Consider the following 25,924-nt stretch of genomic DNA (forward strand, 5'->3'; position numbering starts at 1 on the left):
TAACCTTATATTATATAAGAGTGCTATTACAATCTTACATTTTTTAGTCACAAAGATACTTATTTATATTAAGTATAATATTTATGTGCTCGTATTGAGTATAATATGTATATATATATATATGTATATTTATCCCGTTGCTTCTTTAATTATAATACTACACTATAGTATTCTTCTAAACACCTACATTGTCATATAAAGTATCAATGTAATCGACCAACAAAATTCAGTGTAACACTATTGGTTACAATATATATGGATACTTAAGCTTATAATATATATAGATTTAATGAAATTGACTCGGTTTAACTTACCAAAAAGGGAATTAACTCATTTACTATATCATATTTATTAAATTTCTAAATTTTATTGGTTGATATCTTATAAATTTAAAGTTATGAGGTATGATGCTATTTCAAATATATATATATATATATAACTAGGCTTTTTATCCGTGCATTGCACGGGACTTTTACTATAAATATAGCTAAATTTATATAATTCAATCTTTACTATTTTCAGTTAAATTTCAAAAATTTCATGAACACTATTTATTTTTCCTATAGTGTATAATATCTAATTATTATATCCAAATGTCTTGAGGAATTATGATTAATTAATACATTACTACTATATTGAAGAAGCAAAGTAGTAATGTAATTTTTTCGAAGTTCGGTCAAAAATCAATATGATAATTTTGTAATTATAATATTTATGCATAAGTTTTGAGGATATATTAAAATATTTCATGTCCAAACATTTATGCATATATAAATTAAAATATTTATAAACTTTTAATTTATATGCATTTACTAATTTGATCATACTTAAGCCAAGTTGTATATATATTTCTCATGCATTTACTAATTTGATCCAACTTAACTCAAGTTGTACATATATTTACTATTATGCCACAATTTATTACACTGTTTTGAGTTTATATATTATATAGATGGTTTAACAATAATAATTTTTTGCTTTAAACAAAAAAAGAAAACTTAGGTGAAAGAATTAAGGAATCGATTAGAATAGAGACATCATAATGGAGAAATATTCAAATACTCCAATAGCACCCGCTTAATTGTTATTTTCTTCACAAGTTTAGAGAGACAAAAATTGCATGTGACATCATTTTGAGGAAAAAAATGCTGGTGAGTATCAAAATGGTACTCTAATCCACTTTTGGTATAGATAATTAATGTACAGATTACTAGGACAAGTTAATTTTGAAATATTTTTGGAGAATGTAAGAAAAACTCAAAAGGAAGGATGGATAAAATTGAAAAAAAATCAAAATTTGTGGGTAAAATTAAACAAGAAGAAAAAGGTTTAGAATGAAAACTAAAAAATGACATGTGTCCTCCTATGGGTTAATACCCCAAACAATAGTTTTAGATTATAACGAAGAGAAGATAGTGGATATATATATTAGTGATATTGCATTGAGCTATCAATAAAAAGGCCTAGTATAATTAATTAAGCTTGACACAATCTTTAAAATTTCCAAGGAATTGATTTTAGCGGAATAGAAAGGAAAAATATAAATGTATTTTCGACAACAAATTCACGCATCCTTAAATTAATTGCAAAGGCAATGTGGAGGGTATCACAATTTGATAAGTTCAACTTTGTCTATATACTTGGATTTGTTTCAACCAAGAAAGAGTGGGATAGAAATGATTTATAGACGACAAAGCACCACTTTATGAACAAATGGACTTTCCATGATCACAGTTTTTTGAATTATTAATGACTAACGGTAATAAGATGTACTAATTTTATTAATGATGGCTTCAAGCAAAAGAAACTAATAATAATAAAAGAAGATCTTCAAGTCACTACTTATGTTCAAAAATTGAAATTTTAATTGTAAGTTCCAAAATAAAAGTAAGATTCTTAATTTGAAGAATGAAAAGAAGTAAATTAATAATATAATATAACTTCATAATGAAGTATATTTTCAAGTTACATATGTGATAAAATAACTTTGTATTTTTGGTTGTGAGAATAAAAGAGAACAAATTATCAAGTATTGGAAAAAAATCCACGTTCAAAATGGACAATAATTCAAGTTTATAGATAAATGTTAAATCAACCAATATCAATAAACAAGATTCGAAGATCGAAATGGGATACAGTCGGATTCTGATTTTTTCAAATAATCACTTAATTAATGCTCAAACATTAAGAAATAACTATTTTTCCAATAAATACACTTTTTAAATTTCTTTACACTTCCATGCAATAGCGGGTGTTCACCTAGTATACGCTAATTCCAATGAATAATAGTTCACCATGCTACTGTGATAAACGTTTGAACAAATTTTATTAATCGTACGACCTAATAAAATTATTTTTCCTATTCGCATAATAAATGATATCGTATATATAATCTAATAACTTTTTTGGTGACTATAATATATAATATCTATTATGTGATATGATTGCAGCCCTCCATAAACAGACCTTACTTTCGGCTTTTCTCTCCAACCGTCCGTTCGTTCATTCATTTATTCATTTTCTGCATATCTCTCCAACTCAAATCAGCTTATTTTGTTCCTCGACATGGAAATAAAGCAACAACAGAAGCCCTCTCAACTCCAAAACCGATCAGCTCCATCAACAACAACAACAACAAAAGCCACGGAAGAAATCCTAAGTTCTGAAACAAATCTTTCATGCCGATGACAACACTCGAGTCCGGGGTCCCATTCCAGAATGCCTCCTCCGAGAAGAAGCTCTTGTGGTTGCGATCGCAGATCCTCAATGCAGAAGCCGATTTTCTAGTCTCCATGGAAGTGGCTTATCACCTACGCTAACCACACCACCTCTGGGAGGTCACTCCGCTGCATCGAGGACTTCATCGTCAACGTCTTCCTTCTTATAGTGAGATCGGTTTTAGTTCTGTTTATAAATGAAATTTAGTTTAGCTTGCTTTTCCTCCTTCCGTCATTTCGATAGCATTATATGAACTGAACATGAATATGTGACATGCCATGTACGGCAAGTAATATTGCCCTTGCTTTTAGTCCAAATTCAAATTCAGGGATCCACCTGATCTATCTAGATAATACGGACATATAAAGAGAAAGGGCCCTAACCAAGGGAATTCGGGTTTGAATCTCAGCAATGGACTACTCTACACGTAAGGCCCATAATTCTTGGGGTGGACAGGGGAGCCCCCAAATACTGCAAACACACACACACCGGGTAGATGGTGCTGAGGACGCACGCTGCTCATGAGCAAGGCCCTATATCAGATCGCGTCCTCAGCACCATCTACCTGTGGAGGAAAATGGTCCTATACCAGCTGCATTGGAATTTCCGGCTAGTTATGGACAGCACTTCCTTCCTCTCTACCGCTTCAACATGAGAATGGGAAACTGGGTATTCAAAAAGGAAGCCTTAAGGACCTCGTGGGTAAGGATATGAACTCCAACTATCGGGTCTTACCATTGCCATGGCCTTCCCACAGTGACGGATGTTCAAAGAAAACTGATATCGCGAAAGAGTACGCCGCGTACCTCAAATGCGCAAGGTATGTTGCTGGACTCCTGCCCAAGTTCCAACCGCCACATCAGCCTTCAGAAGGCATTGACCAAGACCTGCTGTACTTCCGAATATAGTTCTGAAAATTAACTTGAAACTGAGAGATTAAAGATAGAGCATGCAAATCCTCGATCATAGCAGATATAAATCTACAAAATAAGAAGACTAGAACTAGTGTAACTAATGAGTTCCCCATATGTAACAAAAACCGGGACCGACTACCCTACACCGGTGCACGCTTGTAACAAGAATGATACCAGTAATTACACCTCAACATTTTATTGACTAATATACAATTTCTAATGAACTTCAAAAGAAAGTCTTCTCCGTGCTGACCACCATCTGGTCATTCTCTGCATTTCTCAACTGGCAACATGAGCCTTGTCTGTGGCAGTTTACAAACAACATTCACGTTAACACATGTTACTCCAAAGCGTCATGCAATCAGCTCAAACACCTGCTCCAGGGCTTTCTGTCATGCAGGCGGCTTCTTGATTTTCGCCACAATTGATTTACATTACAACAGTGCAGTTCCTGCGTTAGCAATCTCGATTATTGGGCCACCAAGATTGAAGAACAAATAGGAAATAAACGTCGAAAAGGGACACCTATCAAGTATTAATAGTTTTTGTAAAAGTGTTACTCACAATTTAATGATATGCTATTATCAGAGGAAATGGCTGGCCATAAGAAGCTCCGGCTTCTCCTTGTCTTCCTCAATCTCCATTGCAGCTTCATTTTTAATTTCCTCAACTCTTCTATCCCAGATGTCATCAATAAGTTTCCAAGTCTCGTCGCTGATGCTCTGAGTCTGCAGATAAATAGTAAGACACAAAAGGCAGCATGATTTGTCATGAGAGAGAAGTTTCCAAACCAAATAGAAAAATTAATCAGATAACAAATTAGAACTGCCCGGCCAGTAAAAAGTTCCAAATTGCAATATTTACACATACATCCATTGGTCGAGGAGCACCAAAGGTTGCAAACCCAACATTTCCTGGAGCAAATGTAACCCTCCCTGGCAGTGTCACACCATGAATTCCCCATCTTCCGGCACAAATTAGGGCTCCATATTCATCAATAGGAGTCACAGGGGGCTGAAGCAAGGAGAAATTGAGTCAGTGGAATACTCCAAGGATTGCCGCACGCAATGATACAACCATTTAAGAAATAACTTCTACATCCCCACAGTTCGGTATTCTGTCAATTTTCAAGCAGCAAATTACTAGTTTGAGCGCTTTCTCGATGTGATATAAAGTAGAGAACTACCTGTGGTACTCGCGGAGCAGAATTATATGCATCCCAAATTTCCTCAGCATCGATCCCTCCCTTCTCAAGTAAAATATCTATAAAAATTAAGACGAACCACCCCAAAATAGACAAGTCAGTGCCTCCAGAGAGCGTGTTCTAAGGAAATCAATGGAATACCTATTACCTGTGATAGTCTCCACAGCTGACTGGTACTCTCTCAGCACAGACGCACATTTTTCCACAGCAAAGCGCATATATTCATCTCGAAGAGCTTCAAGTTTCACTGCAAGCTGTCGGAAGAAAATAGAAGATCGGTACACTTACAGCAGCTCAATCATTGGGAAGATCAGAAAGTTAGCAAGTATTTGCAGATCTAATTTTTTATTTACACACATTTGGCACAAGATCACTATGATCCCGATAGTATGCTTTCCCAAATGCAGTCATTCCTGTCTGGAGGATCAAGAACTCTGCAAGTCTAGAAGCTTCCAATGTTGCCTTCGCGGATATCCAACACAAGTTGTCAATTCCAAACATTTCTTCCTCGACTACCCGAGCTGCCAAAAGGATATAATTAGACTACATTAGACGTCTTCAACCACGAGGGGAATAAAAAACTGATCTAATCTAACCGCATGGTAGCATAACATAAAAACGATTGTAGCAGATCAATCAAGTTGAGAAAGTATCTAATATACTTACGAGCACAAGCTCTGATTACAGCATTAACATAGTCAGATTTCCGAGCATAGACCCTGCCTGAGATTTCCTTATACTGCATGTTTGGCTGGCTGCGAATTGAATTGATATCTGTCTGTAGGACACATGAAGGAGACACAAATTGAGAGATGCCAGAAAAGAAGAGGAAGGAATTACAAAATTCTCTGCTCACCTGAGTGAATGGACGGTGGGGATCAGGAAAATAGCATGAAAGAACAGCCACAGCAGCTTCTCTATAAGCTAATCTCAGCTTCAACTCCTCAGGAACTTCGGTACTATCTTCTTGTCCTGTCTCAAATGTGCCTTTTTGCTGCATAATAACGTTAAGAACAAACCATTTATTCAAGGAAAGGAGGTAATAGTGCTTGGTTTAGTGATGGAATAATTCCACCATTTACCCTCTTCAAAGCCTCTAGGAGCTCATCCCGCCCTATGTAATCTAAATCCTTCCGGGCAGTCAAAATTCCTGCTTCATTCCTGTCACAAAGTATTTGAGAACATTAGGACTATCTTTACTCTACATAAAAATAGTAAAACTAGGCAACATTTACTTACAGAACATTTTGCAGCTCTGCCCCAGTGAAATCTTCTGTGAGTTCTGCTATTTCCTGAAGCAGCACTTCCTTCTCCTCTTCCGAACGGAAAAATTTGTTCCTTGCATGCACCTGTACTGGACCAACAGAGAGCCTTTATATCAAGCAATATTGATTATTAATCTAGAGCCCTACAAAATCTGTCCAAAATAAAGTACCTTCAGTATCGCCAACCGACCATCTTTTGATGGCAAGCCCACTCTTATAATCTTGTCAAAGCGACCCTTCCTCAATAAAGCAGGGTCGAGAATATCCAATCTATTAGTAGCACCGATGACCAAAACCTAACAAGCACAAGCCTCTAGTGATTAGTGAAGGCAATGTCAACATTTGACTTGTGATTGATCAAGATGCTAATATGTCGACGCGTACCTGTGAAGTAGAAACTTTAAAGCCGTCCATTTCAGTCAGAATCTGAAGCAGTCCCTGCTCCCTTTCTGCACCACCCTATCCAAACGTGGAATTCAATTAAGCTCACATGACGCAAATTAAATGGTGAAAATTACAAGTCAGAAAAGGGAAAGTGCATAACTTAGAGGTGTCAATTACATAAAGGGCAGAAGATTTTTTTAAGGTAAAAACCCTATATATATTTTGTGTATATGCTATCTTACCCCGCCGATATCAGGTCCACCGCGCTTGCTGCCAATAGCATCTATCTCATCAATAAAAATAATTGATGGTGCAAAGGATCTAGCACTAGCAAAAAGGTCCTTAACACGAGATGCTGCCACGCCAACAAACATCTGAAAAGTTTAAAACATCTTATTAAGCAAGTTATAATGTAAACACCTGCACAATTTTCTCAAGAATAATACATGTCCTTAAAAGAAAGATAAAGTGTCTGTATTAAGAAAAGTAGTGGTCTTGCAACTTGCGGAAACTCATAAACTGACAAAAAGAACAAAGAAGTTTCCATAGACTCGTTATTAAATGTCCACATAAATGTTCCAAAATCAAAAGTTTAATATGAATACCATACTTCACAAGCAATTGCTGTATCAGTAAATATGCACCAACAGTATTCAATAAGTTCTATGATTCGATGTAGTTTCTTTGATGAAATTCCCACAATTGGAACTTCTTTTTAGTTGAATATTAGAGAAAATCTATCCTCAATATTTCTAGTCCCAATACCATATCGTCTAAAATATTTTTTTTAAAAAAACGTAGGATATCCCAATCTCAACCCACATCAGAAAAAACTGTACAACAAGAACTAGTAGGAAGTTCGAAGGGATATATTATGAGGAAAAGTCACCCAGTGAATATTTAATTGCATCAGATCTCAAGATAAGAAAGCATTAATGAAGGTCTTACCTCAACAAAGTCTGTACCGTTGGCAGCAAAGAAAGGTAGGCCTGCTTCACCAGCAATAGCTTTAGCCAGTAGCGTCTTACCGGTTCCAGGAGGTCCATGAAGAAGCACACCTTTCGGACAATAGATACCTTTGTTCTGAAACTCTTCCTCATTCTTAAGTATCCTAACTATCTCCTGTAATTCCCCCTTTATATACTCCTGACCAGCAAAATCATCAAAAGTAACTCCAGTTTTTTCTTCGGCAGATATAAACTTTGCCCTGCACATAAAGCAACATGAATTAGATAAAGAAGTTGATGCAGCATCCGATATCTATCTTTCAGAAAACCTATCCAAGTATGTTTTCTTTTCCTGGCTGCCACATCTAACCAACAGTCACACTTTTTATATCAACTCATTGATAACCCAAAATGTGATAACATAGTAGCCATTGTTCAACTGAGATAGATCAACCAAACAACTCAGGAATGATGACATAACCCGTCTTTATAAGTAAATGGACACAGGTTCTAGGAATGACCCAGTAAACCATCAAGCACTTGGGATTATTTAAACGCACTGAACCCCAATGCTTTTTCCCATACACTAATTTGACAAATGTTCCAGAAATGTATCAAATTCAATCCTCACTGATTCCTCAGAATTATCTGACAGCCCGCACCAACCATATACATCAAAACGCCAGAACTAGAATAATCAGACACCTGCACCGACCATAAGTATCGAAACTCCTGTACTTGAGAAACTATAAAAAAGAGACCACTGAAATGGCCAAGGCCTTCTAGACCCTATCAAGTTCAATCCTCATGAGTTCCTTAGGATAATCTAACAACCAACGGCAAACATATGCATCAAGACCCCAGAACTAGAAATAAACTGACACTTGCACTAACCATATGCAGCAAAAGTAAAACTTGAGAAACTCTAAAAGATAGACCACCGAAATGGCCAAGGACTTCTAGAACCTCCAACTTGTCTTTTCTTTCTAGTCTAGATGCAGTAAGCAAAAATCACTACCATTGCCATTGCTTCATAAATAAAACAATCTTCAACCTCAGTCTATTGCTAAGCTGAAAAGAACAAATAGATGAAAATGGACCAAAAGATGCATCAAAACCAGAATGGCAACTAACAAACTAATAACCCCAGCATTTAACCGAGATGCCCTGAACAACCAATAATGATTGAAAACCTGTATCTGACATAATAAGCAGTAAAAAGAGAAAATTGACCTGTGTTAAATATGCAAAACTTGAGACAAAATTTAGAGCCGATTCGATATGCAAAAAAATCTTCAATGCAAATCAACATGAAGCAAAATCAAGGAAAACAATCCATAAACAGGGCAGATAGTTTACTCAAATCTCTGCCTTTTTAGGAAGGCAGTTCTGACTTACCGGCTCTTGCCCAATGATCCCAGTGCTCGACGCTTGAGTGGCCGTGGTATCTTCTTATTAGGAACTCCCAAATCGAATGGTATCAACTTTGCATATATTGGTCTCATCACACTATCAATCCAGAGATACAAACCAACGGACAAAGCGAGCCGCATAGACCATATAACTGCAGTTGCTATGGTGGAGTAAACCTCAGCAGGAACTGTGTCTACATTGATAACATCAACATTCACTACTTGTTGATGCAACTTCTTCCAAACGTCATTCCAACAGTCAATTGGCATGCGGTCAACCACATGTCGCCGGAAAATTACTTCTGTCTGTGAATCTGGCTGCATATCCCCTTGCTTTCCATTTTTGTAGTATGGTAAGATGACTGCAAGGTGATGCGGTTTTTATTTTTCATCAGATAACTAGTTGAAGCATAAATAAATACCGAGAGATGCCTTTGCTGAAACTCAGTAACTCAAGTGAAGCAAGAGAGAGAGTTTTTAGCACATCAACTAAAGACAAACTGACACCACTGATCTCCATCCCTCCATTAGCAAAAGGGTCCTTAAAGCAATTCACTGCTTTACCAGTTGGCTCTGCTAACAGAGAACAAAGAATAATTTTGGTTTCCAAGAGTCAAGGCATGCTCGAACAGGGAATACAAGAATAGGCTTAAAAGACATTGAAAATTAATGACCAATCGTTCTTAAACGTGCAGCCTCAAGAAGTTACCCAAAGATTTATGACTGCTTCTTCATTGTCTAACAGTTTAATCAATAAAAAAAACCACTTTCACTTCAGTACATTTATGATTAGTAAAACCAAAGCATCAGTATTAAGCTGATAGTACCGGCAACATAAGTATCAAAGCACCTGATATTGTTTGTCCATAGTTCGAGTACTCCATAAACTGAACATTATTCGTGTTTAGAAGCCCCAGAAAATCGCTGAAGTCAATCCTATGCGAATTCACAGGATCCCATTCTGTTCCCTTCAACTTCCCGCGCATAGATAACAAGGCTCGACTCCAGTCTGAGGCCATGACCAGCTGTCTTTCCAGCTGGAGATTTGCCTTGCGCTCAAGCTCTTCCAGCTTATTGATACGCTCTCTTTCAGCATCCTTCAGTTTCTGCAATGTTTTAAAAATCGAAAATTCAGACAAATTAACAATCAAGAACGCATTGTTTTCAGAGCTCGGAACCTCTATCCTTCTCAAAAGAAAAAGGGGCATCTTTAAACTGGGCATGGCTGCATCCCATCCAAACATGAGTTAGAAACAGAAACAGAATCATTAAAAACCTCGAATAGCTGAGTGGACTCAGGGTCTTCCCCCGGCACTGAGTTAACCAGGGCCGACTTGGAGCTCGAGCTCGCATTGGATGCACTACAGGCACAAATGTAGGGTCGCCTCCTCTGTCCCAGAAATACGAGGTTTCGACTGCTTCCGTGCCGTGAATTACGTTTTGGCAGACGATGACAGAGAGAAGGCAGAGATGGAGACGACGGAAATGTGTACCGAAAGGGAGATCTTGAGGAAGGGTTTAAGGGTCTCTGAATCACAGGGCAATTGAGGGGCTTTAGGGCGTGGGAATTCATCGTCTTACTACCCAGACCACCATTAAAGGAGGCTCCTTTGCCGCCTCCACCTCTGCTAACAGTCCGATGCCGGGAGAGCTGCGAGAGGCTTATCGGCCGGGAGTTTCTATGTTGGTTTTAGGGGTGGAAGCGACGACGCCGTTTCCACTGGGAAGGTTTCCCTCGCAAAATAGTAGAGAGAAAAAAAAATGAGGGTATTTTCCACCGTCGTCTCATTTTTTTTGTAGGGTTAAATTCTTTTTTGCTACTGCTCTACCGTGCGTAACTGGGGATTTTTACATTAGTTATTAATCAAAATTAGTATAACTAATTATACTTTTAATATCAATTTATAATTGCTATGCTTGGTTACATTATCTCATAATTTTATTTATACATTTTTTAGCATCATTTTTTTATATATTAACAATGAAGGGACGCTCATGATTATACAAACATTTTTTGAGAGATCAAAATACATCATATTTGTATATTGATAATGCATTTAATATAATCAAATGCGACGCCTTTATTATATGCATCGTTGCTTTTTTAAAACTTAAGTGAATGTTTTGCATAAGGTTTTAAATTTAATAGTATTTAGAATTATAATCCCACATAAAAAAGACGAAAAAATAATAATGAGTTTATATGAGGTTTTGATACTAACATTTATCAGCTTAAACTTTTAAGTAGATATAGGTCCAGGTCCGTATAAGCCCAATGAAAATTTAATATGGTATCAAAACCCTCAACATGGTAACACCAAATTGACTCTTGCTTCTGCTTATCCTTCTCACACATTTATCTTCTTTCTTTTCTTCGGCATCAATGACTGACATTTTTTCCTCCTCAACCGTCACGATTCTTCCCTCTTCTTCTTCAAACTCCACTACTCTTCCTTCATCATTTCAAACCATACCCGTCAAGTTTAATGGCAGGAATTATCTCTATTGGAAGGGAGTAATGACTCATAAGCTTACTGCATATGGACTGCTCGATTATGTTGAGGGCAAAGTCACAATATCGAGCAAAACCACAACAGGAGTAGATAGAACAATCATGTTAAATTTCGATTATCTCAATGGGCAGTCATGGGATAATTTTGCCCTTACTTGCATAATGCTAGTTGTCATCGAAGAAATCAGTGTCACCATTCTCTCTACTAAAACGTCCCATGAAGCGTGGATAACTCTTGCCAATGCCTTCCTTACCCAGACTGCTGCATAGGAAGATCTCCTTGATCAACAATGGTGTGACCTGAAAAAGAGAGATCAATCAATGGGAAAATTCATCAGCACGGCAAAGGAGCATGCCCTACGATATGCACAAATTGAAAAGCCGAAGACATATGCAGAGATTGACATATGTATCTACACAGGACTTGGTCCCGATTGGGCATCGATTGTGCTTGCTCAGTCGGAGAGGATGCTCACCATGACTACTAAGGAACTCCAATCCCTTATGGTCAGCCATGAGGAACGTCAACTCTATGCCGCAGTCCAAACGACACCCTCACCCGCGCCTTCTCCAGCCCCTCTCTCAGGTCTTCTTGATCCAATTCCGACGGAGATCAATTATGCAAATAGTCAAGGAAATCAAGGAGGTCGTGGCAACTGGAATGGAAAAGAAAATGGCAAAGGAGGGAAGGGGAAAGGCAAGTGGAGCTCGGTGAGGAAATCGTTGGCGAAGGGTCAAACAGAGACACTGGTTTCAGCTCCTCTCCGGGACTCCATGACCTAGACTGGTATATGGACTCAGGTACTACACATCATGTGACATTCGATTCATCCAACCTTAATCTTTGTGATGATATTTCGGAAAAATGTCTTCGTAAGTGATGGTAAAGCACTTCTGCACATCATGTGACATCCGATTTATCCAACCTTAATCTCCGTGATGATATTTCGAAAAAATGTCTTCGTAAGTGATGGTAAAGCACTTCTGGTTCTAGCCTCTGGTTCATCTACCATTAAAATTTCTCCACGCCCTTTACACTTAAATCATATTCTATTTGCACCACATATTTTTAATTTCCAAAAATCTTATCTCTATATCTAAATATGCTAAGGATAATAGATGTTCTTTTAAACTTCACCTGGACTGTTTTTTTGTGAAGGATCTTCATACTCACCTAGAGCTTATGCATGGTCTAGTTAACTTTTTAATTAATCAAATCTATAAAGAATATATTGTTAGGATCATAAATTCCATTTTTTTTTCATGATATTTGGAGTTCATATACTTATGATACTTAACTAAATATGTATGTTATACAAGTTTTATATTTTTACTGTTATATAACTTAATAATAAAATACGAGCTAATTGATGCACGACTTTACTATATATATTGATTGATTGATTAATATTAATGATAGATAGATAATTTTTGAACATCTAGTGTGACCATACTTCATAAAAAAAGATCAAGTACACTAGAACCCATTCTTAACGAGAAAATATTAAATCAAACTAACACTTTTAAGATAGTACATGTAATTTTCAATCAAATGTCAAATGGAAATTAAAAATAAAAATAATATTCTTTATTGATTTTCACGAGACAATGTCTCAAACTCATATTGGAAATATTATTTAATATTTCCTCATCTTAAATTATAGTAAATAATAAAAACTGGTCCATAGCAATGAGAGGGAGAAGTAGTGATCTTATCCAAACTTTCAAAAATATTCTTTTTTCTAATTTTTTATTATTAAAATATTATTATTGTTATTTATTTATTTATATTTTCTATATTTCTTTCGAGTTTTTATCCAATATCTTATATGTGAAAGTCCAATCAGTTATGACGAATCCAATTCGACTCGATTCGGGTCGGCCCATTAAGTGGTAAAACTCCCTCAATCGTGAATTTTTTCCACACACAATACTCAAATTCGACTCAATAAATAAAATTACTTGTTTATTTGCATTTTCTATCATTTTTTTCGAGTTTGTATGATGATATTCGAAAATCTTGTGAGTTTCGATTAATCTAGCTCGAGTTGAGTCGGCCTACTAAATGTTAAAATATTCGCATTTTCATCAATTTTCTCCCCACACAAGGCTCGAGTTCGTGTTGCTTACAATAAACAAGTGTCGCAAATCACCTAAACCAAGCTACATTGGTTACACATTTCTAATTTATTCCCTTGTGATTCTAAATCCTTTCGAGAAAAAGTTCGTGAAAGGACTTTAAAATAATATATATCTTTTTAAATTAGCGACCAATTTTTATTTTGTCAAATCATTATTCTAAAAGAGTAAAAGTGCATCATTCTTATTGGGTGCACATTGAACAAAAATAATGTATGCCTTTCATAAAAAAATAAATTAAATTAGTTAATAAAATTGCAAAACACTTTTTTTGCCTTTTTTTTCTCTCATTGACGTTTAGGTTTTTTTATAATATATTATATTTCACGTAGCTTCTATGACACTTTTTTGTCAATATAGTAAGTCATAACCTATCATAATGATTTTCTTTTTGTAAGATATAAGGTAAATTATTTTTTATATTTCAATATTCTAATGAATATCATTACTCAAAGCAATTAAATGACATAAAAATTTAAGAATAGACTACAATTGTCGCCATCAACTTATTCATTAGCAACCGTTTTTGCCCATGACATATTTTTGCCATCAATTAGTCTCAAACGTTGGCATTCATTCTACCATTTTATACCCTTCTGTAATAGAAAAGTGATGGAAAAGGTAACGCCGTCCATGAATTTTTCGTCACGGAGGTTAACGAAATGGTATAAATGGTAGGCGGAATGCCAACGTTTGGGGCTAATTGGTGGAAAAAATATGTCAGTGGCAAAAACGGTTGTTAATGAATAAGTAGATGGCGATAGTGGTATTCTACTCAAAAATTAATTTGTAACTATTATAAATGTAAAATTTAGAGTAAGCATAAAAATATGTTAACTTTTACTTCAGGTTAACTATATAAGTTAATATTCCTTGTAAGAAGTCTAAAAATTAATAGCTCATTCTATAACTATATAGTAATGTTATTGTTTATATAGAGTATTGCATAAATTACGATTATGGTCTTATTGATAAAAAAGGTTCCAATCCCGCAACATCGCGCGGGCATTTGCCCTAGTCTTTTTCATAAAGTTGATTGCATCAAAAGCCTAATGCCTAAACTCAATTTCATATATATCACAATATTTCAAATGTAGCAAAATAAGACCCATCATTTCAAATGTTTGTTAGAAATGGACTGCCTAGTCAAATATGCCTATTTGCTTAGGTGCATTTTTTGCCCAAAATGAGAAGCAAAAATATTCTGATAAAGACGTTTCGACTATAAAAAAGTCGCCTTTTGATATTAGTAATAAGAATTCAAAAATAATTTTTGACTTATCCTCCTTGTCACAAGCATATGTATTTTACAAATTACACCAGGGAGTGAGTGCACCGCAAGACCAGACAAGTGACTCCCTCGCCTCGCAGCATTTGAATAGGAAAAAGAGTGGATCTGCAGGGTCCCAAATGAATTGGCTTATATAGTGATAATTTGATTCTTCGTCAGTGACAGCATTCCCACTTTTATTATCACTTCCGGTATTGGCAGGGGCAATTACCATGTTATTAACCGATCGATTTTCTATTAATATTTTCTTTTGTTCAAATATGCCTATTTGCTTAGGTGCATTTTTTTTATCAGATTGAAATAGGATTTTCGGGATAAGGAATAAACAAACCATGGATAAATCCAAGCGATTCTTAGAACTCAACCTCTCTGTGCCCGTCAAAAGAAATTCTATGGAATTCATGATTACTTTAGGCTTTGTTGATTTACCTTCTTCTTGTTGCTGGATATCTCGTTCGTACACATCTTCTCTTTGTTTCCTGAGCCATAAGGGAGGAGCCGTATGAGGTGAAAATCTCTCTCGAACCATATTAATATGATTTGATCAGATCATTGAATCATTTATTTCTCAGTCGCTGAGTTCCCCAATGAATTTTTCAAAAGTTGGAGTCAACTTCCCCTTAGGGAGTGTGACAACGTACACGCTTCCCTTTACTCCATAGGGCCTTCTCATCAGTTAGACAGTTCTATTTCTTGATGGGAGCAGGGAAGGGATATAACTCAGCGGTAGAGTGTCACCTTAGGAAGAAGGAGAGGAAGGAACCGAGAAGAAGGTATCAGCAAAAATGCACCTAAGCAAATAGGCATATTTGACTAGTCAAATATGCCTATTTGCTTAGGTGCATTTTACGGTGGAGGTTCCGTAGCGCGTCATGAGCATTGGGCTAAGGGGAAATGCACCTAATGCCTATTTGCTTAGGTGCATTTTACTCTTAACGGTCAAAGCGAACCCTTTCATTCTGAATTCTTGCTATAGATTTTGCCATACTTTATCATCGAAATCAGAGATATATGGATATATCCATTTCATCTTAAAAGAAGCGGGATAAATGGCCAATACTACTGGAAGGATTCCTCGACAATTCTTTTTTTCTTCCTCTGCTTTTTTTCGCTCCTTATCTTTCAAATTCAAGTATTTGAAGAGCTACAGTGGTCCATATAGCTAGCCTGCTTAGCCTCTTTCGAGGTTACATTTGAGGTCAAAAGTTTATAAGGATCTTGTTATAGATCCACAGTGATTAATCTCACAGCTCTCTTCATTAGATATAGTGATGAATTATATTATTTTATTTTACGAATATTACTAGTTATAACATTTGCCTTTTATATGTTTATTTTATGGTGTTGTAAGTCATTAGAATGTCCAGAAAAAAAGGGTAAAAGTTTATAACCAACAAAGTCCTATATTTACAAAAATTACAAACCCTAAAGTCATGTTTGGTAGGATGGAATGAAATGTGATGAATCAATATATGTTCTTCCATTTCATTTCATTATGTGGTGGCACTTATAAAAGTTGAAATAATCATTCCATTGATAGTATGATCATTTTTCTTCAACTTGATGGGATGGAATGAGCAATACTTCAAAAAAGTAAAATAAAATAAAATAATATATATATATATATTAATTCAACAAATTTAAGGAAAAAAGAAGAAGAAGATGAATATGCATGTTTGAGATATAGTAATGATTGTGTTGTTGAATTGTGAAAAAAGTAATGAATAGTTGAGAGAATTTAATATTAAAAATTGAATTAAATGGTTGTTAAGATAAAAAAATCGAAGAAAAAAAGAAAAATAATAATTATATTGTTTAATTGAAGATAAATATAATTAAAATGGAGTAATAAATATTACTCCAAAACCAAACAAACCCATACTTAGAACAATAAATAGACGTAAGGCTATAATTATATTTCACCAGTTGTCCTGTATCAACTAAAAAATCACTATGTTTCTTTCCAAATATATTATATTTCATTCATCCAATAAAACTCATCCATCTATATATAATGTTATCGGTCGGAAGGACGCGTAGGAAAATACTATATAGGACAAATTTATGCTCAGATTAAGTGGCTTTTCAAGGCACTACAAATTAAAACAGTACAAATGACGTGATACTATGATGTCATCTCCCTTATGAAAGTCCAAAATTACAAAATTTTCTAATTGAATCAAACTCACGGAAGTCTAGAAGCTTCTAAAGTCACTAAGACCCAGAGGTATCAACTGACGAAAGGTAAAAGTACTATATATAGGGACAAGTGTCTTTTAATTGCTTCTAGATGAGTATCTATTTTTCCCACTTGATTTTATTAATGATGGACTTCATTGCTGTTGGATCACTCGAGCATTTGGCACGAAAAAGGATGAGGTAATGGTGGGTTTCTGAACAAAGTTAATTTGATAAGGTTTGGATTTGCGCTCTTGATTTTACGAATTGTGGACTTCACCTTTGCTAATATACCACGAAAATATTGTGGGAAACATGAGTTGGTGGCTACGAACTTTGTTGTATTTGTTGTAATGATTATTTATCTTTTGAATTTGTGCTATTCTACTCTAACTTCTTTTTTATGAATATTTTTTGGGCAACTTTGTATGGTTACTGATGACTTCATTGAGTCCAAACGCTGTCGAGGCATACTTGTACTATCAGCATGTCTACATGTGTGGACTTTATTTGTAATTGGTTAATCACTAAATATTATTATTTATCAATGAAAGATGCAAATTTTACAGGTTTGCATATTGAGCGGAGCAACTGCAGCGATCATATTTCAATAGTTATCATGGTTTTCTACTAGTTTTAGTTAGCATGCGCAGGCCTTTAATCTAGTTCCATTCAATTCCAATCCCACCAAACCAAAAGCGCCCGAGTTTTTTTTTTTTGCAACAATTAAAAAGTTATGATAAATTTGAAATCAATGGTAAATTTGGGGGATTAGTAATTAACCCAAGCTCTTTTTAATGTAATTTTCTTGCATAACTCTGGATAATTCCGATGATAAAAATATATCTCAAATCCATTCAAATTATATTAAATTTCGAGCATGATCTCCACCAATATTCCATCGCATAATCCAAATAATTGAATATCCGAACTATATTATGGTAATAAGGATTAAATAAGGTTGAATGAATTAAAAACATTTGTAAAGAATATATAAAAATTTAAAGGAGAATATGCAAATTAGAACATATAAGTTAATAGGGAGTTTTCGTGGATAAATTATAATTACTTATGGAGCAAAATATTATGTAGATTATTTTGTCATCTTGATAGAGTTATGGAAAACTGTGTAACCGTGCGTTTGGTTTCAGAGTTAAAATAATTTTGATTTTGATTGTGAAAAATGATAAATATTGTGTAGCGTGTTGAGTTAAAGTTAAAGTTAAAATTTTTAACTTGGAAAATGTGTATTTTTATTGCGTAGTGGATTGAGTTAAAGGTAAAGTTAAAATTTTTGTAATTTTAATCCTGAAAACAAACGGATAGTTAATATCATAGATATCTGTGAGGGAAAAAAAAAGATTTATATTAAGAAAAAGAAGAAGTAAGAAGAAAGTGAAAAAAACTTTTGAAAAGCAAGAAATAACTAATGAAAATTTTGTCAAACGTCAAATAAAAAGTGAGGTCTCGATGAAACTTTTCTTTAACCTTATGATATAGATATATATAGATATCTCGGCCCACACATCTGCATCCAAATAGATGAATCTCATACCTTAATTCGGTAAATAATAATAGTAGTTAGGTGTGTAGGTCTAACCTCAAGAGGTTTTTCTTACTAAATATGGGTACAACATCCACAGTCCGTTAAAATGATGCTACAAAAATAATCTCGTGAATCCCTTTAGACTCAACATGAATGACCTGCTTTTTCTAAATCGTTCTTTGCATAGAGTCAAGAAGTTTTGACCTGCTATTTATGGCAATCTTACGAAGGAAGCCTCTCGTAATTTTGATAGAGCTTCTACCAACCAGTTTACCATCCTTTGGACCCATCACATCAAATTCTACTAATTGGCCGGTCCGACAGCCCCAAATAAAGGTTAGATTTTTACCATGTAACCATAGGATTTCCTCAGGTAATATATGTAAGGTCACAAGGTCAACATAGGAAATTTTCCCTATATAGAATTTTCCGAAAATCCCCTCACTCCCCCCCCCCCCCCCCCCCCCACAAGAGCAGAACAGAACAGAACCGAAGACAAGCAAAAGCACTGCCCTCCGCCAGCTTCCCCCCTTCTCCCTCCCTCCCTCCATCCATCCGTCCCACTCCCACCATTTCCGCGGTATCTTCCTGAGGAAGAAACTCCCCTCCCCCCCAAGTCTTCTCCGGAGTCAACCCAAGAAACCCCGGCCCACCCCCACAAACTCTTCCTCATCAGTCGAGCTTGAACTCGAGCTGCTCCTCTTCGGACAGCGCTGCACCGGCGCAATTATTCTTCTCCATCTCCGGATCGGTCCCGATTGGGGGTTCTCTTCTCTGCTCACCTCAGCGCAACCTGTGACTAAGTGCACCGTGTCGGGTGAGGTTTCTTGTCCCCTCCAACTGGGATCGGTCCCACTCGGTGGCTCACTTCGGCTCCGCCCCCCACAGACCCTGAGTACCATCCTTCCGGTACGACAGTCGACCCCCTCCGTTTCTTTTTTCTACTGTTCTAATTCGCATCGATGAGTGATTGAGGGTTTCACTTAACTTCATTAGAAGATTCGTATCGGGTTAATGTTGGTTGTCTGGTAATTTCAGAAGCACAAAGTTTGTTCACTAATTGCCCTGTTTCCTGTCGTGGCTATCGTGAACTTGTTCGTCAGCATGCGTATTGGATTTCTGGTTGTTTCGAATGTCCTCTTTTGGTATTTGGATGGTAACGTGACGCCTTATGAGAGGTGAAATTGTAGTCAAGTCAAGGGCAGTCGATGTGTTCGATTATATGGCCCAAAAGGATTGCTGGGTCGTTACCGAGGGATTCGTGCGGCTTTGTATTGTGAAAATTCTTGATTTTTTTTTGGTTAATTCAATGGATTGCTTGTTAGAAGTTCATTCATCAATCTGGAGCCATGCATTCATTCTTTACTTCTCAATGCGCAGGTGTTCATTCTTTAAATGGAAAACTAGATGCATCGTGTCATTTAGGCATAACTACCGGCACAACAATATATCCTAGGACTTTACTTCATCATCAATATACCCGTTAAGGTAGATTAGACTGGACAAACATTTAGTCCTAAGTAGTTCACCTATTCATCCATAGATTTCAGATTATCTCGTTAATCTTGATTGCACATAGTTGCATGTTTTACCACCCCATTGTCCTGGTCGACCTTAGTCGTTAGGTTATACATGCTAAAGCCCATACTTTGGAGACTCGCGTTGGGGATTTGGAGTCCGTGGTATAAGCCTGTGCCGTAAACATTGTATTTTCTTCTGTCAATTTTATCAACTGCGTTTATTCTTTCCAACTCCACCTTGTATTTGTTGGCTGACCTGGATCTTGCCTCAATAAGAACTTTCAATGCTGCCTCTGAGCTAACAACTGGTGCATTTCTGTTGCAGCTCTTTTTTCATCAAATGTCTTTGAGCCCAAACAAGATTGATGGCACATCAATTCTTTATTGGACTTACCTTTTGATGATCCGTGGTGGGCAGCGGTGTACCTGGAAGATATTTCGGCACTGGACTTGACGGCAGTCACTATTTCATTCTTTCCTTCATTACTGTCCTATTAGTCTGATTGAACAACTATTTCTATAGAATTAGTTCATCACTAGACTAGACGTTTTTTTCAACCTTTACGATGGCAATGAAAATCCTTCCCCCGGGCTTCCGTTTTCATCCTACCAATGTGGAGTTACTCAAGTACTACTTAAAGAGGAAAATCTTGAACCGCCCCTTGCACTTCGATGCAATCCGGGAAGTGGATATTTACGAACTTGATCCATGGGAGCTTCCTAGTAAGTAAAATACAATCCCTGAATTGTTATTTTCACTTATACTTGATGGAGATTATTTGCTGAACCTTTTTTTTCTTCTCTCATGCCAGGTCTTTCTTGTTTAAAGACGGATGACCAGAAATGGTATTTCTTCTGTCCAAGGGAGAGAAGGTATGCTCATGGAGGCCGAGTAAAGCGTTCCACCCGAGGGGGTTTCTGGAAGACCACTGGTAGGGATCGGCCAGTTAAGTATAATGATGAGACTATTGGAATGATTAAGACCCTTATTTTTCACGAAGGGCGAGCACCCAATGGGAGTCGGACTGATTGGGTAATGCATGAATACCGGCTTGAGGATCCTGATTTAGCTGCCAAAGGGATCCAACAGGTCCTGATCACATTTTGTTCAAGTAAGAAATCATTTTAGTATTTTGTCATCTTGAGACTAACCAAAGATTGATCAATTTGGGTTCTTAGGATACTGTGCTTTGTGCCATCTTCAAGAAGAAAGGTCTTGGGCCGAGAAATGGGGCCCAGTACGGCGCTCCATTCAAGGAGGAAGATTGGGAAGATGATGAGGTCAGTGTTGTCCTACCTCAGGATCTGCTCATTTCTGCAAGGGGATTGGTCCAAGCTCATCTGCCCTCTCAAGAGGAGCAACAAGACCATTCTGCAAGGAGGAACCTTGAGACCGATAATAATATGTCTGAAAGTATTGCTGTGGTCGGGTCGCCACCTCCCGTGCTCCCAGCATCTGAGACTGTGCTGCCTGAACCCTCTGGGGCTGCACTTTCGGTCCAAGCTCATCAGCCCTCTCAAGAGGAGCAACAAGACCATTCTGCGAGGAGGAACCTTGAGACCGATAATAATATGTCTGAAAGTATTGCTGTGGTGGGGTCGCCACCTCCTGTGCTCCCAGCATCTGAGACTGTGCTGCCTGAACCCTCTGGGGTTGCACTTTCCTCTGATACCGCTCTTATTAATCATGCTAATGAAACTGTGGTGGAAGCTGCTGTTAACGACACCAGTGCTGACGGGATGGACATTGATGAATTCTTGGCAATTATCAATACGTCTCCTGTGGATAACAACAATCAGGTAAGCAACCTCATACATGGACAGAAAGTCTCATCAATTTTTAATTTAGGTGGAATACCCTACCTGACCATTTGCAAATTGCATTGGCATTTCTTCAGGAAATTCAGACTGCTGCTGCAGTTGGCCCCGATGTTGGTGCTACCATTGCGGCCGCAGCTGCAGAGGGGAATGGTGGTATCTTTGCTGGCTTGCCTGACCTCGATGTGCAACTGGAGGGAATTGGGGGCTTTACACGTGGGTCTGGTTTTGGTTACCCTTACTACTTTCAGTCCGATGATTTTATGGAGCTGCACGACCTAGGACCACATTTATCCAGAGACCCCACTCCTCTCGGGAACCTTCCGGTGAGATCTCGATCTTTATTTTTGCTGCAAATGTTGTAAGCTATATGTGTTACTGATCTCCATGCGGAAATGTCTCAGGGAGCTGAGATCGACATGGGTAATGCTGATATAACCAATGCCGAGACGAATGGCACAGGGCAGATTGATTCTCGTGGGCACGAGTTGAGGGAGAACTTCAATCACCTCTAGTGATCATCCTGAGGAGTCCTGGGAAAGCCTTCGGAGTTTCTATCGATCTTTTTGTTATTTAATTTGTTGTTACGTTCTCTAGACATGAACAAAATGAATTAGGTATTGATCTGGATTGAGTTGAAAATTCTTCAGATGATTTTTTAGAACCATTATTATTGTTATCAGTATTATGTATGTTTTCTAGCATATTATATTTATTTAATTGAACTTATTGCAGGGATTATATGAGAAATGCAGTTGAAGAGTTTCTTCGACTATTCTTCGAAAATTTGATCATATGATGATACTGACATCGAATTAAAAATTATTTTAATAAATGATTTATTGCGTAGTTCGATTCAAATTTCCTCTATATAATTATTTTTTACTTTTTGAAAAAACTAATTTTGCTGATCCATTTAATAAAATTCAGAAATATTTGCTTATGTTTTGAAGTCATTTTATAACAGAATCTATGACATGGTTCAAATACAAGGCATCAACAGTAATACGTAGGATGCTGGTGATTATTTTTTGGGTAAATAGCACTCGAGGTTCAAAAAGTTTTATAAATGTAATGGTACAAAAAGTTTTTTTGTTACTTGATGGTACAAAATATTTTAAAGTTGTTTCAATATAGTACAAATCGTCATCTCGTCATTGACGTCGTCAAATCGACGCTGATGGTGCAAAATCGATTTTTGTGGGACGTTACATGATGGTGCAAAATATTTTGAAGTTGTAACTTAATAGAACAAAATGTTTTACGTAAGTTACATGATGGTGTAAATTTTACAAATCTAGTAAATGACGGCTTGACGGCGTCAATGGTGAGATGACAGTTTGTACAATATTGAAACAACTTTGAAACATTTTGTACCATGAAATAGCAAAAAAAAAAACTTTTTGTACCATTACATTTGTAAAATTTTTCGAACCACTAGTGCAATTTATACTTTTTTTTTTTTTACCTAGAACTAGTCTTCTGTCCGACAGATTTATTTTCCTATAATAATTATTTATACTTTTTATAATTTATTTCATATAAACGAACACAATTTACAATACTTATTTCAGCTTTCAAATAGTATATTTTAAAAAATTTTGTAGATATTGAATCTTCAGTAGGCTTTCTGGAAATAATTTATTCTAACTAGTGTTCATTGTATAATTTCTTATACAAACTTGATTTAGTAATTTTTCACATTAATCTGTTGCGGTATCTCATTTTCAAATATATTTTTATTATGACTTGTGATTTGTTTTTGAAATCTCACTAGTTGGGGGGCCACGTACGTATTAGTGTTGATCGATTGTTCGACGAAGATCTTTTCCTCAATCTGCTATGGCACGGAAGTCCTTCCACCGAGCTTTATTTTCCATCCAAAAGATGTGGAGTCGGTCAAGTACTATTTGAAGCAAAACATTCTAAGACTTAACCTGCATGACGAACCATAAACGATATCAACCTATATACGAGCTCGATCACACAAAAGGTTCTGATTGCTGGGTGAACACCTATGCAACTTGTTATTCTTGTACCTGTTCATGTTGAGCATAAGGTATAAAGACTAAAAAGTTGGGTAGGTTTCATTAAGTAAACTATGATCCGTAGATTTAACTCATACGTGTTGGCATTCTTTAGGCTTTGAGGTGATGCAAGCTACGTCCTTGAACTTATGTTTTTGATAAATTTGACTAATTTATCTTTTGGGTGGGAACTGAAGCCCGGGAAAGAAACTTCACTGCCATTGGAAATTTAGGAAAAAGATCTTTGTCTAATGATGAATCAATTATGTGTTAGATTATTTATCATGGAGTATGTTCTGAATATGTTAAATGAGTTGACTCTTAAATATAAAACTTATAGTTTTGTTCTTAAAAAGAAAGGTATAAAGGCTCATGGGCCTCTTTTGTAACCGGAAAAAAAAATTGAAATTTTGCAAATAATATTCAGTGAAGAAAAATGAAAATGTTCGCATTTGAGGAGTCTTCTTGCTGAATGGGAAATCGATGTTAATTGAATCTGTTCTGTACTCCCTCCTTTTCTACTTTAGTTGTCTGTTACGGACCTGAATGCTAGGCTTTTGGGCTTGGGTCATGTACTGATGGTTTGGACTCCGTTTGGATTGGAGTCAAGTTCCAACTCAACTCCACCATGGAAGGTACAGGACAAAAAAGGCTTGAATTGTTAAAAGCTGTGGGACCCATGTCGAAATAAAACCAGGTGAATGTTGTCTCTTTTCGCTGGATTGAATTGGACCGCAGCTCAGCAATTATCCGTTGGACCGAAGCTGCAAAACACCGCCGAGACATGCGAACCGAGTCCCATCGTCCTTAGGGTTGCGCTTGCAGGGGAAATTGGTGTCGAAATCATTAAAATCGACCGCGGAGGAAGCCGATTGGTAAGTGGGTTCGTGCAATTTCAGCGATTATACACCTCCATACCTTCAATTTTACCGATTTCTTACTGTTCTCCATCAGCGGCGAAGCCTCGAACGCTGTTCGTCCGTGACCAGCAGAAGGGATTCTTCACAGTGAGAGCGACCGAATCTTCTCTGCAATTCCTCGATTTTCTTCTGTGCATCGTCACGCTTCACCCTGAGCTGTCGCGTTTCCAGCCGATTGGTAGGGGCCCCCGAAGATATATGTCTCTGTTCTCTGCTATGTCGTGTTTGAAGCCGAAATTGGTAGGGTCCCATCGCGTTTCCATCTGTTGTCTGCTGTTTGATGCGTGTGGTTTCTTACTTGTAGGGGCCCCTGGCTGTGGTCTGTTGGCTGCTCAATTTGCCGATATAAGGAGCGGCATACAACAAAAGAATAGCAGAAGCATTCCTCTGTTAAGGTAATTTCCCTTTCATCTGTGTCCGAGTTCTTGAACGATTTCTGCATCTTCCTTGACTGCTTATTCGGTTGCTGAGCTGAAATCATCTGAAAATATAAGCTGTGGTATGGTTTTCTTTTTGGCGTGTTGTTGCGATGCGATGATTTTGTTGCTGATGTCTGATTGCTGGTGCATATGTTATGTCAGTCTGTTTGTGTGATTTTTGAAAGCTGAGAGACGAGCTGTGCTACTGGTTTCTGTCTGCCGAAGTACTGATGGAATTGTCAATTTTTACATGCAATTTCCATCAATGCCTTAGCTTCAGATATGTGATTGTACTTGCTAGATCTTCACATACTATGCTGTTAAACGTTTGCTAAGTGTTGTATGAGGGTCATGCATGTTGATTCATCTTTGTTGCATCTTCGAAAAGCATCAGTTCTGTTTTGCATTGTCTGAAAAAAGTAATGCATGTCAGTGCAATTTCATTCTGCAAGCTTCAGTCTGAGGACTGAGATTGCGCTGCGGTATGGGGTTATAATACTAGCTAAAATCGTGTTCTGTTTTTGATTCATTTGTTGCGAGAAACACCATAGAAGTTGGTATCTGGACTGATACCCCTCAAACAAATTTGTTTTGCATGTGATTTTGTTGAGGTCTTGGAACAGCAACTGCATGCAGCATGGCTCAAAAAGGTGAAAATATCATCGAATGGAGTGATGAAATGGATGTCGGTTTCCTAAACGTACTGCTTG

General features: G+C 36.8%; 2 protein-coding genes across 2 annotated transcripts; one reads left to right on the forward strand and one right to left on the reverse strand.

Moving 5' to 3' along the window:
- Positions 1–3,623: 3,623 nt before the first annotated feature.
- LOC116201045 (probable inactive ATP-dependent zinc metalloprotease FTSHI 4, chloroplastic) lies at positions 3,624–10,550 on the reverse strand. The gene is made up of 17 exons (XM_031532116.1): positions 10,121–10,550; positions 9,695–9,950; positions 8,831–9,206; positions 7,434–7,692; positions 6,728–6,859; positions 6,486–6,560; positions 6,272–6,397; positions 6,076–6,185; positions 5,919–5,997; positions 5,693–5,830; positions 5,503–5,614; positions 5,194–5,357; positions 4,985–5,090; positions 4,819–4,895; positions 4,503–4,646; positions 4,197–4,360; positions 3,624–4,083 (listed from the first exon to the last, which is right to left on the reverse strand). Exons 1-16 carry the CDS (start codon positions 10,415–10,417, stop codon positions 4,217–4,219), a joined length of 2,595 nt encoding a protein of 864 aa, XP_031387976.1. The 5' UTR covers positions 10,418–10,550; the 3' UTR covers positions 3,624–4,083; positions 4,197–4,216.
- An 8,426-nt stretch (positions 10,551–18,976) lies between these two features.
- Positions 18,977–22,589, forward strand: LOC116201514 (NAC domain-containing protein 82-like). Its single transcript, XM_031532775.1, has 6 exons — positions 18,977–19,419; positions 20,356–20,753; positions 20,843–21,120; positions 21,210–21,830; positions 21,929–22,174; positions 22,253–22,589. Exons 2-6 carry the CDS (start codon positions 20,597–20,599, stop codon positions 22,361–22,363), a joined length of 1,413 nt encoding a protein of 470 aa, XP_031388635.1. The 5' UTR covers positions 18,977–19,419; positions 20,356–20,596; the 3' UTR covers positions 22,364–22,589.
- Positions 22,590–25,924: the final 3,335 nt, after the last annotated feature.

This window comes from Punica granatum, chromosome 3, assembly GCF_007655135.1.
Source record: "Punica granatum isolate Tunisia-2019 chromosome 3, ASM765513v2, whole genome shotgun sequence".
In the NCBI taxonomy this organism is placed as follows: Eukaryota; Viridiplantae; Streptophyta; class Magnoliopsida; order Myrtales; family Lythraceae; genus Punica; species Punica granatum.

Excerpts from the sequence above, each read along its gene's own strand:
- LOC116201045 (XM_031532116.1), bottom strand. The coding sequence starts at position 10,417 with ATGAATTCCCACGCCCTAAAGCCCCTCAATTGCCCTGTGATTCAGAGA. Across the intron at positions 9,951-10,120 it reads AGTCCACTCAGCTATTCGAG|AAACTGAAGGATGCTGAAAG; the intron begins GTTTTTAATGAT and ends AAAACATTGCAG. Across the intron at positions 5,358-5,502 it reads TGTAATCAGAGCTTGTGCTC|CTCGGGTAGTCGAGGAAGAA; the intron begins GTAAGTATATTA and ends TCCTTTTGGCAG.
- LOC116201514 (XM_031532775.1), top strand. The coding sequence starts at position 20,597 with ATGGCAATGAAAATCCTTCCCCCGGGCTTCCGTTTTCATCCTACCAAT. Across the intron at positions 20,754-20,842 it reads TGATCCATGGGAGCTTCCTA|GTCTTTCTTGTTTAAAGACG; the intron begins GTAAGTAAAATA and ends CTCTCATGCCAG. Across the intron at positions 21,121-21,209 it reads CTGCCAAAGGGATCCAACAG|GATACTGTGCTTTGTGCCAT; the intron begins GTCCTGATCACA and ends TTGGGTTCTTAG.